The sequence below is a fragment of the Heptranchias perlo genome, chromosome 38, assembly GCF_035084215.1.
Source record: "Heptranchias perlo isolate sHepPer1 chromosome 38, sHepPer1.hap1, whole genome shotgun sequence".
Taxonomy (NCBI): Eukaryota; Metazoa; Chordata; class Chondrichthyes; order Hexanchiformes; family Hexanchidae; genus Heptranchias; species Heptranchias perlo.
The window spans coordinates 4,761,300-4,774,994 of record NC_090362.1 but is presented as its reverse complement, the minus strand read 5'-3'; the positions used below and the strand labels follow the sequence as shown (position 1 = coordinate 4,774,994).

The following is a 13,695-nucleotide window of genomic DNA, read 5'->3' as shown; positions in this document are numbered from 1 at the left end:
GAAGTGGAATTATAATGGCGGAAATAAGAAATAACAAGGGGCAGAAAACACTGGTGGGAGTAGTTTATAGGCCTCCTAATAGTAGCTATACCATTGGATAGAGTATTAATCATGAAATAATAGGAGCTTTAATCATATTGACTGGACAAATCAAATTGGCAAAGGTAGTTTGGAGGACGAGTTCATGGAATGCATCAGAGACAGTTTCCTAAACCAATATGTCATGGAACCAACCAGGGAACAGGCTATTTTAGATCTTGTATTGTGTAATGAGAAGGGTTAATTAGTAATCTCACAGTAAAGGATCCTCTGGAAAAGAGTGATCATAATACAATAGAATTTCACATTGAGTTTGAAAGTGACATACTTAAGTCCAAAACTAGGGTCTTAAACTTAAAGCCAATTACTTAGGTATGAGGGGCGAGTTGGCTAAGGTAGATTGGGAAATTAAATTAAAGGGTATGATGGTTGAAAAGCAATGACAAATATTTTAAAGAAATATTTCAATATTCTCAACAAATATACATGGAGAAATAAAAATTCCATGGGAAAAATAATCCACCCTTGGCTAACTAAAGAAGTTAAGGATGGTATTAGATTAAAAGAGGCCTGTAATGGTGCTAAGAAGAATAGTAAGCCTGAGGATTGGGAGAGTTTTAGAAACCAGCAAAGGACGACCAAAAAATTGATAAAAGGGAAGAAAATAGAGTATGAAAGTAAACTAGCAAGAAATATAAAAACGGATTGCAAGAGCTTCTACAAGTATGTAAAAAGGAAGAGACTAGCAGAAGTAAACGTTGGTCCCCTAGAGGCTGAGACAGGAGAAATAATAATGGGGAATCAGGAAATGGCAGATGCGTAAAACAAATATTTTGTATCTGCCTTCACAGTAGAAGACACAAAAATCATACCAGAAATAGTGGGGAACCAAGGGGCCAATGACAGTGAGGAACTTAAAATAATTATTATCAGTAGAAGAAAATGTACTTGAAAAACTAATGGCACTAAAAGCTGATAAATCCCCTGGACCTAATGGCCTACATCCGAGGGTTCTAAAAAAGGTGGCTGAAGAGATAGTGGATGCATTGGTTGTGATCTTCCAAAATTCCCTAGATTCTAGAACGGTCCCAGCGGATTGGGAGGTAACAAATGTAACCCCGCTATTCAGGAAAGGAGGGAAGAGAGAAAACGGGGAACTACAGGCCAGTTAGCCTGACATCAGTCGTCGAGAAAATGCTGGAATCCATTATTAAGGAAGCGGTAACAGTGCACTTAGAACATCATAATATGATTAGGCAGAGTCAACATGGTTTTATGAAAGGGAAATCATGTTTGACAAATTTATTAGTTTTTTGAGGATGTAATTAACGGTAGATAAAGGGGATGTGGTATATTTGGATTTTCAAAAGGCATTTGATAAGATGCCACCTAAAATGTTGTTACACAAGATAAGGCTCATGGGGTAACACATTAGTATGGATAGAGGATTGGTTAACGAACAGAAAACAGAGTGTAGGGATAAACGGGTCATTTTCAGGTTGGCAGGCTGTAACTAGTTTGGTACCGCAAGGATTGGTGCTTGGGCCTCAGCTATTTATAATCCTATATTAATGACTTGGATTAAGGGACCAAGTATAATGTATCCAAGTTTGCTGATGATACAAAGCTAGATGGGAAAGGAAGCAGTGAGGTGGACACAGAGCCTGCAAGGGGATATAGACAGGTTTAGTGAGTGGGCAAGAAGGTGGTAGATGGAGTATAATGTGGGGAAATGTGAGGCTCGTCACTTTGGTAGGAAGAATAGAAAAACAGAATAATTTTTAAGTAGTGAGAAACTATTAAATGTTGGTGTCCAGAGAGACTTGGGTGATCTGATACAAGAAACACAAAAAGTTAGCATGCAGGTACAGCAGGCAATTAGGAAAGCAAATGGAACGTTGGCCTTTATTGCAAGGAGGTTGGAGTACAAGAGTAAGGAGGTCTTACTATAATTGTACAGGGCTTTGGTGAGACCTTACCTGGAGTAGTGTATACAGGAAGGATATACTCGCCTTAGAGGCGGTGCAACGGAGGTTCACTAGTTTAATTCCTGGGATGAGAGGGTTGTCTTATGAGGAGAGGTTGAGTAGAATGGGCCTATACTCAATGGAGTTTAGAAGAATGAGATGTGATCTCATTGAAACAGATAAGATTCTGAAGGGGCTTGATAGGATAGATGCTGAGAGATTGTTTCCCCTGGCTGGAGAGTCTAAAACTAGAGGGCATAGTCGCAGGATAAGGGGTCAGCCATTTTTAAGAGTGAGATGAGTCATTGAATATATTCAAGGCTGAGAGAGATAGATAGGTTTTTGGAATCTAGGGGAATCAAGGGATATGGGGATCGGGCAGGAAAGTGGAGTTGAGGTTGAAGATCAGCCGTGATCTGATTGAATGCCTGATCAGGCTCGAGGGGCCATATTTCCTACTCCTGCTCTTATTTCTTATGTGTGGCTTCAGTTGACTGGTCACAGGAGTTGCATACCATGGGCAGATCAATTGACTGAATTTAAGCTAATTTAAACTGAGTTTAGAGTAATTGTAATTGCAGCCGCAGCAGGAGTAACAGACCTGGGTCAGGTATCAATTGACTGCTGGTCACTGCAGATACAGATGATTTACGCTGGATTCGTGTGACCATGAGTGCCCGTGCGCCCGCAATCTGGGTGCAATGTGATGAATACCCCTCAAACGGGCTCAGTCGGTGGAAATTCACCATTGCAACCTGGTGGTGTTGGCTAGTTTTGTGGGCGGGAATTGCTTTGGGCAAATGGACTTTTGCATTAGTGTAAAGTGGTTATGGGCACAGCACACTTATGCTTAAAATTCCACAATCTATAGTGCTATTTCATTTGATTCCGCCTAAATTAAGCTGATATCAGGGCGGAAATCATGCGGAAACTCCAGGCCACAGAGTTTATCTCCTGCGTGATCCTTTTCCACACTAGTGGACCAACATTTTAGTAATAGCTGGCACTTCTGGCCCATAGGGGACATTTTTACGTTCCCTCACACAGTCCATAATGGCCGTCAGGGCCTCATCTGTGAAATAAGCTTTTTATGGTTGTCTTGCTCACTGAGTGTCCATAGCTGAATTGACACTTCACAGAATCTTCAAGGTGTTTACATGCCTATTAAGGGGGTTGGTAGGTGATTTTAGCAGCATTTTTCCAGTTGTATTCAGCTTGGCTGCTCAGTAATGCGTTAGTTGTTGTGAACTCCAGGAAAGTGCACTGAGTAAATTTGTGACTACACTTCAAAAAAAAATGGTTCACTTAATGTACAAAGTGTGTTAAAGCAAATTACAACCCATGATGGGAAAGTTGACAGTGGTATATATGTTGAGCTGTGGGTTGAACAAAAGACGCATGCCGTTCATACAGCAATGGTACCTTTTTGTCGGTTAAAGCTATTCTGTCCTGCTTTCAAATATTGACAGTTCAGTTATGGTGGACATTCAATTGGCCAATTTACAGCATCTACCTACAGGAGTTATGAGTCAGAATACACAATTTGAGAAAATTGGCTGCTTTTAACTGCAACCAGGTCAAGCTTTGCATTTTTAGTAGTGCCCTCAACTAATCAGTTAACTTCTGCAATTAACTCGTTAATTTTTTAACTCTTGCTAATCGAGGAAGTTACACATTCAGGATTCTTTTTCTGCAAAGGTGCAAACTTTGCTTTTTGAAGTTATTTTAATATTCCTTTCCTCCTGCCATTGGGCTGCGCACTAACATCAGTCAACTGGGTAGGCAGGTGATCTGCTCTCAGGTTTCAGCCAGTAACGTTCTGAGCCGGTCACTGAGATTTGTGAGAGCAGTCACTCGGTGACTTTCTTTTATATTTTCCCTCACTCTCTGTGGGGAAACACTTAGCCTTGGCTTGGCATGTTCATAATTGAGATTGGGAACTCAGTAGTTTGGAGGGGGGAGATACAGGAATAACTGCTCTGAACCCGCTCCTCAGTGATCCATCGTAATGCGCAGTGGTGCACCATGCCACCTGACGAGGAAGATTTTTTTAAAGTTCAGGCCATATGAATGCTCTAAATATTTGCACAATAATATTTACACAGGTTAGTTTCAAGGCCTTGATGGAATTAACTTTAACTCGTTATGGTGCTGTGCACTAATACCCTTCACTGGCAAGTGGTAGGATGTGCCTCCGATACCAAAAATGGTGAATTCCCAAGTACTGTCAGAAAGAAATATCAATTGACACCAACCATAGTGTTTCACGCTGACTGTTAGCATTCTTCACCTAGATTCAAACTTGCAGTACTGTCCTGAGGTCCCCCAGAACGCTGCAGAGCAGAGCTATTCTGTCCATATGCTAATCTTCAGTGCAAACACAGCCATGTGATCAGGTCACTCTGACTTGTGAGCATATATGGGGCACCCAGCACTTGGCTATGTGAGAAGTACAAAAGATTTGTATGAATCCAAAAATAAGAAAATATCGTTTGCTGGGTTGTTTTGGGATGATAATAGCATTAGTAATAAAACAAACTTGAAACAGATGATGCAGTAACTGTCTCAATTATATATGCGATTAAAACCAAGATTAACTGATTAAAATGTTCAATCACAAGATTAATTGTGATTAATTTTTTTAATCGCTTGATCGCCTTAATTTTTACACATCAAAACAGAGAACTGGCTGTGCCAATGAATGTATTTATCAGTGTTTCCGTGAGCTTGACCATTCCCAGACAAGTAAATTCAACTGCAAAGGTCAAAAGGCTAAAAGATATATTCACAACATTAAGGACCCTATTTTTTTAAAACTGAAATAAACTTGTAGTTTTATATGGTTTGCTGACTTGAACAAAAAATGAATGCATTTTAAAACAACGTATTTTTTTTTGAAGAACTCCAGAAGAAATGTGGATGTGGATTTAGATTTGGCATCAGTTCAGAGAAAACGGGGTGAGTCTATTGTGCCAATCTCTATCAAAAACAATATACTGCGGATGCTGGAAATCTGAAATAAAAATAGAAAATGCTAGAAATACTCAGCAAGTCAGGCCAGTTAAATCTTCTTCCAGTTCTGACGAAAGGTTATCGACCTGAAACATCAACTCTGTTTCTCTCTCCACAGATGCTGCCTGAACTGAGTATTTCCAGCATTTTCTGTTTTTATTTTAGTGCTGATTTCTATGCTGCTTTTGTAATTTAGATGATAAGGTAATGCTGAAATGGGTTGTCTGAGAATATCATATCAATTTATCCAGAATTGTCATAGTTGATTTCTGTTTATTTGATTTGTACAGGCGTTGCTATAGAGTTTTAGACAGAATTTTGCAATATCCCTTGTATATGATTTTCATTTTTAAGTAAGAGCTTTGAAATTTTGGAATCAAACCTGAGCCATTTGGAGTTTCTTTCATTCTTGTCTTGTGTTTAATTTCAAGCATAATATATTTAACACAGTCATGCCTGCATTAAATGTACTAGTACCATCAGCTGCCCTGACTCTCTGCTTAATTGTGGCCAATGATCACAGTTCTTGTGTTTGGGGAAAACAGGAAACATATTTGAGTGCATACTTTGTGCATAATGTGAAAGAACGCACTTAATCTGTGTAGACTGGTAAATATTTTTGCTGCAGTCAAGCCTAAATTTAGTTCAGTGATATATTCAAATATCTTAAATTATTTGATGCTTGACAGTATCTATATAAAAATAATTAGTGTAACAATTGTCTGAGAAACAATACTTTGTGTGGCATGGCAGCAGTATTTCTCCAGTTTGTTTGAACTGTTCTTGGAAAACCTTCTAATGGCTGATCAGAATTTCAAGGTTATATAATGCCCAAAGCGCTTAGCTGCTTCAAACATAAACTTTCCAAGCATGTGTTGTATCAAACGTTTCCTTTTGTCTTCTGATTTTATGTGGTAGTGTGTTTACTCCTTGTTGGCCAGTTGAGTCGCAGAAACAAGAGGAGCTGCAAGCAAGTAAATGATGGCATGTTTAACCTTTTTTAAAGCTTAAAGCTTGCCTATATATAGTATGCCACATATAGTATGTACTGTCACTTAACTGTAGCAGCGTTGGTTTGTCCCATGTGTTATGCACCATGATTGAATCCCAGTTCTGGTTTCTTGGGCCAGTAGGTCAGATTGTCATTCGTGTTGGTGCTGCTTTGCCTCGGCGGAAATTCACAGCTTAAGCAATGTAATGACCAGACGTTACAGTTGTCATTTATCTGTGTCACTATATAGAGATAGTTTTGGGAGTTCCCTTGTTACAGGCTTTTGTAACTTTGTTCAGGTTTGCTATAAACTTGTACAACAGTGCTTACAAAAAAAAAGCATTAATAGAACTTTAAGCCAAGAACCTTATGTTTTAAACATTGGTGGCTTTTTGTTTTCCTACCAAGTGTAACAAGTCAAAATCATCAAGGCTTGCACAGATGGCCAATAGTTCCCCTTTTTTCCAATATCCTGTGTTATTCGGAATAAACTAGGTAAGGTCCTGGCAGTTTGTGTTGTTTTTAATCTGCTTTATGCATGACTTTTTCTTTGTTTTTGATCTGCTTGTTATAGTATAACAGATGAGAGCACATAAAGGTGTTTGTTGTATTCTTGCATGCAAATATCTCTGCTTATGCTGTCTTATTTCCCTTGTTTCATACTCCACAGAACCTCCTTGTAGCCCAACAGACTCTCTGAGAGCCTCCTGGATATGGCTGAAACACGGTAGAGATCTGTCCTATGGTGCTTCCCACTTGTATAATGCATCGGATTTTGATCTGAATCAGTCGCTTGGAATCCACACATTTATTGAAAACATTGTTAGTTTTGTGAGTGGAGGTGTGGGCACGTCCCCAGGTTTTAAAGAGCCTGAAGAAAACATGTCCTCCAACCCTCAGGCCATCATCATTGCCATGGAGCAGCAGCAGCTTAGGTCCGAGGTAAGCAGTGTGGGCTCTTGTAGTTTGCCGGGGCAAATTCTTACAAGGCCAGAAACTTTTCACTTGAAGGCTTGCATTTATACACTACTTGTTTTGCTGTTTAGAGAAAGTCATGTCAAACAGTAGATCCTAATAATGAGATGGTAAATATTAAATAATTGATTGTGAGATATTTGAACAGATTTCTGTTTTAGTGTTTCTTAGATTATTTTTCATTTTTTATAACCCTGTCCTGTCAAAAGTAGAAGCAAGCTACCAAAATTGCTACAACCTAGTGGCCGTAAACATCTTTATCTAAATTGGAGTTTTGGTATTATAACTATAGAGCTCTTGTTTTGCTGATTATTTAGAGTCAGTGTTGACCCTGTAAATTTATTAGGCAACATATGCTGCTCATTATTATGTCATTTGTTTGAAGCATCATCAGGATGTACTAAAAATTATGATTGGCTGTAACAGATTCAGACATGACGTCAAATAGTAATCAATTTCTCATTTATTAATAATCAAATATGTAAAAGTATCAAATATTAGACAACAAAGATCAAAACAATATTATCCCGTTTGATCGATGGGCAGAGTCCGTAATTAAGTTAGCAACGTGGTCATTTCAAGTTTTCCAACAGTGAGGTAGTCTTCTAATAGTCGGGTGTTCTTCTGACAGCTGGGTGGACTTCGTTGATTTCTTTGCCCTGACCTCAAAAGACATTGGGTTTTTATGTCCCCTTGGCAGGAACCCCTCTCCATATATGGAACAATATTCATAAGACCTTTTATAGATTAACAAAGTTGTTTTTCAAAGAATTCAAGATGGTTAAGCTTGTTTTAACATTACTCATTTAACCACAAGACCCTTTGCAAGGTTGTTTTTTTCAAGGTGGCCAGTTTGTTTGACCACACTCGTCTAGCTATCTCGTCATGTTCCTGGTCTTATCGCTATCTTTGGATTATTGTTCTGCTTTTTGGGTCATTGTTCCTCTTTTACCACGTTGTTGCCTTGCCTCACATTGACGGTGACAAGGGTGAGTCACTAATCAAAGGTTAGCAGTTTACAATTCAGCAAAATAAGCAGCACAGCCTGCACAGCATGATGATTTGTAGCGTTAAAAAAAAATGTTAATTTTTCCCTATTGCCAATATACTTACAAGGCCCTTTCTGCCCTCAAAAGGCCGACCCTCACCCACTCCAAAAAAAAAGAAATTGGCAGATAGATTAAAATACCTGCAGCTCCACCCGATTGATAGCTTTCTGGTAGCAGTCTTGCCTCCCCAAATAGTTGACAAGGTTCGACTGAAAAATGACTTGGTTAAAAACATGGAAATGTGAGAAAATAACAGTTTAAGCAAAAGAAATCACTATAACCGTCAAATGGAGTCGGTCCCACTTTTTTATGTAAACACATAACCGTGATTCTTCATGCTGCAATTTTAAAGCTAACGTTTTCCTAGCTGAACAGGAATGTGCACTTTGCAACAAGAAACATTTCTTTGAATTTATAAATCTGTTTAACTGGGTTTCCACATGAATTATTTTCTTAACTTGAAAATTACAGATGCAGGCTGGCATGGTTTACATTTGAGTACACTTCACCAGTTATTTTATTTCTACATTTAACTAAAAGCGCGGTGGTTTTAGTTTCGAACAATCAGGCATTTTGATCTGTATTAAAATAGTTCAAAAGTGTTCAGCTGTTTGCAATAATAGTTGCTACTTAACATGTTGCTGTTTCATGAGAATTTTCACAGGATCGGGGCTTGCCTCAGGGATTGGGGAGCCTGAGTCAAGGATCGGAGCCTGGCTGGGTTGGGGGAGTGGTGGTGGAGATCTGGCTTGGGGATCGGGATGGGTCAGGGGATCTGGGCCTGAGTTGGAGTCGGGCCGGGAGTGGCGGCGATTTTGGAGGCGGGGGGGGGGGGGGTGGTTCTGGAGCAGCGACCGGATCCTTTTTAATGTGGGGTCAAGAGGAGCACCCCTGCTCCTCCCGGTTCCACATTCAGATAAGTTACTTACCTCCTTTGTTGCAGGCGGTCCTTAGGGCTGGTTTCCCTGAGCGCAGCCTGTTTCGGGCGTGGATAAAAGGTGCCTCTTGTTTTTCTTTATCCAATATAGCAGGCGGCACATTTCCGGCCGGAAATGTGCGCATACTTCTTGCTCGCCGTATTGGGGCCCAATTTCCAAGCCCACATCCCATGAACGAATAAAAAAAAAACTCCACTAAGTTTGTCAAACACCATTCCCCTTTCTTAAATCCATGTTGACTTTGTCTAATCCTGTTGATATTTTCTAAGTGTCCTGTTATCACATCCTTTTATAATAGACTCTAGCATTTTCCCTGCTACTGATGTTAGGCTAACCGGTCTGTAGTTCCCTGTTTTCTCTCTCCCTCCTTTAAATAGTGGGGTTATATTTGCCACCTTCCAATCTGTAGGAACTGCTCCATAATCTATAGAATTTTGGAAGATGACAACCAATGCATCCACTTTTTCCATGGCTACCTTTTTTAGTACACTGGGTTACAGATTATCAGGCCCTGGGGATTTATCAGCTTTGAGTCCCATTAATTTTTCCAGTGCAATTTTTTTACTAATACTAATGTCCTTTAATTCCTCCTTCTCACTAGTACCTTGGTTCCCTAGCATTTCTGGGAAGTTATTTGTATCCTCTTCCATGAAGATAGGACCAAAGTATTTGTTTAATTGCTCTGCCATTTCCTTGTTCCCCATTATAAATTCTCCTGTTTCTGACTGTAAGGGACCTACATTTGTCTTCACTTTTTTTTAACATACTTGTAGAAGCTTTTACAGTCCACTTTTATGTTCCTTGCACGTTTACTCTCATACTCTATTTTTCCCCTCTTAATCAATCTCTTGGTCCTTTTTTGCTGAGTTCTAAACTGTTCCCAATCCTCAGGCTTGCTACTTTTTCTGGCAACTTTATATGACTCCTCTTTGGATCTAATACTATCCTTAATTTCTTTTGTTAGCCATGGTTGGGCTGCTTTTCCTTTTGTGTTTTTGCACCAGAAAGGAATATATAACTGTTGCAATTCATGCATTCGTTCCTTAAATGTTAGCCATTGCCTATCCATCGTCATGCCTATTAATGATGCGTCCCAATCTATCATAGCCAACTTACTCCTCACCCTTCATAGTTTCCTTTGATTTAGATTTAGGCCCTAGTTTCGGATTGGACTACTTCACTTTCCATCTTAATGAAGAATTCTATCATGTTATGATTACTCTTCCCAAAGGACCCCGCACAACAAGATTATTAATTAACCCCTTCTCATTGCACATTGCACAATCTAGGATAGCCTGTTCCCTGGTTGGCTCCTCAACGTACCGGTCTAAAAAACCATCTCCTACACACTCCAGGAATTCATCCTCCACATTTTATTGCTAATTTGGTTTGGCCAGTCTATATGTAGATTACACTCACCCATGATTACTGTAGTACCCTTGTTACATGCATCTCCAATTTCCTGTTTGATCCCATCCCCTACATTATCACTACTGTTGGGAGGCCTATAGACAACTCCCACCAGTGTTTTTTGCCCCTTGGTGCTTCTTAACTCCACCTGGACTGATTCTCCATCTTGATCTTCTGAGCCAATATCCTTTCTCACTATTGCTCTGATTTCATCCTTTTACTAACAATGCCACCTTTTCCTTTTTGCCTGTCCTTCCTAAATATTGAATATCCTTGGATATTCAGCTCCCGGCCTTGGTCACCCTGCAGCCATGTCTCTGTAATCACAGTTATATTGTATCCGTTTACATCTATTTGCGCTGTTAATTCAAAAGCCAAGCGGTAATGAGCCTATATAAAACCTCAGGAAGACCTTAGTTTGAGTTTGAGTTTGAGTACTGTGTGCAGTATTAGGCTCCACACTATAGGAAGGTTATTGAAGTTTAAGAGAGGGTACAATGCAGATTCATTAGGATGCTGCCTGTCTCCCAGAAATATAAATAGGAAAAAAGACTTGGGGGATAAAAGGAAGCTTTTTCATTGGAATAATTCAGATTATGGGGTAATATGATAGTGTTTCGAACTATACAAGGATGGGACAAGGTAGATAGAAGTAGACTGTTTTCAGTGGTTATGGGGTCTAAAATGAGGGGCCATGGATAAAGATTAAATGTAAGAGATTTAGAACAGAAGGCAGGAGAAACTTCTTCACACAGAGTTGTGAGGCTGTGGAATTCATTTCCAGGGTTAGTGGTTGAGGCAGAAACTGTCAACATTCAAGATTAGATTGGATAGGTGGATGTAGGAAATGGGGTTGAAGGGATATTGGAACAAGGTGGGCAAATGTGATTGGAACATTAGTTCATATGGAGAGTAAATGCTAACACAGACTGGTTGGCCTGTTTCCGTGTTCCCATGTTTTAATGTCTTTTGATAGAGGAAATATATTTGATCGAAAAACTCCAGTTTTAATCTTGTTTGTAATAAATTTATTTCAAATTAACTCTTCATTTGACTTTTTAATGCAAAGGATTGAATTAAATGAATATGAAGTTCTGCAAGTAATACTTTTTTGTTTAACACTTTTTAGCTTCGTCTGGCAGCACTTCATCAAATCCTGGTGTTGCTTTCTGGAATGGAAGAAAAGGGCAGCCAGTCAGCAGGAAGTAATTGCCTGGGTTCATGGTTCCACTCTGCTTCTTTGCTCACTTCAGTCAGATTACAATTCCTGGCAGGATGCTTTGGCCTGGGCACAGTAGGAAATGTGGGAATCAAAGGCGAAAGTGTTCAACTGCATCACTATCAGGTACTCACCAAATGTAACCATCAGATCTACTGTGTTTTGAGAGGGCAGGAATAATCTGAAATTCCAAGTCTGTTGTTCTGTAACTAGGCTCCAGTTTATTGAAGTACCTTTATTTTAAGAATCTTGTTTTAAAGGGGTAAGATGATCCATGGAAACACCACACACAAAAACAATAATCTGAAAATAAATAAAAACATAATTAGTTAATAATGGTAACCAGTCACAAATAACTCCAAATAGACAAATAGACCCTTTTCTTGGTATTCTAAATTTCATTATATTAATGGACTTTCACATGATAGCTCATATACTGAATGTTACATTTTCAGTTATGTTCTACGTTAAAGATGCTATAGAAATGCAAGTTGTTATTATTTAAGGATTTTTATTTTTAGTCACTACCTTCCTTTTGAACTTAAAAATTATTCCTAATCAGTTTTTGCAGAAAACTGCTACATTTGCAAACCATCATGATTTCCTGAAACCTTGCAAGATTTGTGAATCATGAGGTTGGATTCTGTGGAGGGGTCTACCCTCCTCCCTGTTGGGACAAAGTTGGACCTGTCCTTCAGGCCTTCATTCCCTGAAATCGAAACCTTTGTGTTCCTAGCACTTGCCCAACTAGAGGAGCTGACTTGGGGATGGGGTGAATTGCTCCCCCAATGTTATTACTGGGGATGCAATGCATCCGAACCAGTGTGGCACAGTGACTTGTGAGTGGCTGTTTGCTAATGTGAGAGATGGAACCCACCCGTGAATGATAACTCTGTATTTAAAAAATCCAGATGGCTGAGCATCATGTAATATTTTGAGATATGTATTTTCAACACTGCCTTAAGTATAGAAGCTCAGTACTGTAAGGAGCAGCATGGAATGTTATTGTCAGGTTGCTGCCTTTGATCCAGCAGTTCCCATAAGCTGCAACAGATGGGCAGGGAAAATCGGAAATTACTGAGTACACTCAACCGTGAAGAAAGGAAAAAGGTTAGGTTGACGTTTCAGGTCTTGTAGCACCTTTCACGATTTCAGGATGTCCCAAAGCAGTTTAGAGCCAATCAACTACTTTTGAAGTATTAGGAATCTTACAACACCAGGTTATAGTCCAACAATTTTATTTTAAAATCACAAGCTTTCGGAGATTATCCCCTTCGTCAGGTTACCTGACGAAGGGGATAATCTCTGAAAGCTTGTGATTTTAAAATAAAATTGTTGGACTATAACCTGGTGTTGTAAGATTCCTTACATTTGTCCACCCCAGTCCATCACCGGCATCTCCACATCATGACTTTTGAAGTCGGCACTGTTGTAATGTAGGAAACACTGCAGCCAATTTGTGCACAGACGGTCCCACAAAGAGCAATGAGATAAATGACTAAATAATTTGTTTTACTGACTTTATAGGGGAGATAAATATTGGCTGGGACACTGGGAGAACTCTCCAGTTCTTTTTTGAATAGTGCCTTAGGATCTTTTATGCCCACCTGAGAGGATAGACCGGACCTCAGTTTAATGCCTCATCCAATAGATGCACCACTGACAGTGCAGCATTCCCTCTGTAATTCACTAAAGTGTAACCCTAGATTATGTGCTCAAGTCTTTAGAGTGGGGCTTGAACTCATGATCTTCTGACTCAAAGAATAGAGTGTTACTACTGAGCAACAGCTGACTAAAATAAAACCTGAATAATTCTGCAAATAACTGAATACGACAAACCCTACTTGTTTAAGAAGAGTATAGGGAAAGATTTTCCAGTTCCTGTCTGGGCGTAGCGACTACAGGAAAATTGGGCGGGGAGGAGTACAAGTCTGTAAGGGAACCTACCCAATCCACCCCTTTCTCCCACTTCTCATCCTAGTCTAACCTAGTCCATCTCCCATGGCTTTGCACACACAAGTCAAGTGTAATTTTCAGTTGAAATAGGGCTTAGAAGCCAGTGTATAACAGGACAAGGGCACACACGTATCATTTA

At 39.6% G+C, this 13,695-nt stretch overlaps 1 protein-coding gene across 7 annotated transcripts in view; it reads left to right on the top strand.

Annotated features, from left to right (window-relative positions):
• herc1 (HECT and RLD domain containing E3 ubiquitin protein ligase family member 1) overlaps nucleotides 1-13,695 on the top strand; it is a 266,115-nt gene that overhangs the window by 152,210 nt on the left and 100,210 nt on the right. For all 7 annotated transcript variants that reach the window (XM_067973317.1, XM_067973320.1, XM_067973321.1 and 4 more), the window contains exons 25-27: nucleotides 4,907-4,964; nucleotides 6,680-6,951; nucleotides 11,511-11,726. In XM_067973317.1, coding sequence (XP_067829418.1) covers nucleotides 4,907-4,964; nucleotides 6,680-6,951; nucleotides 11,511-11,726 — 546 coding nt within the window. The remainder of the gene's footprint in view (nucleotides 1-4,906; nucleotides 4,965-6,679; nucleotides 6,952-11,510; nucleotides 11,727-13,695) is intronic.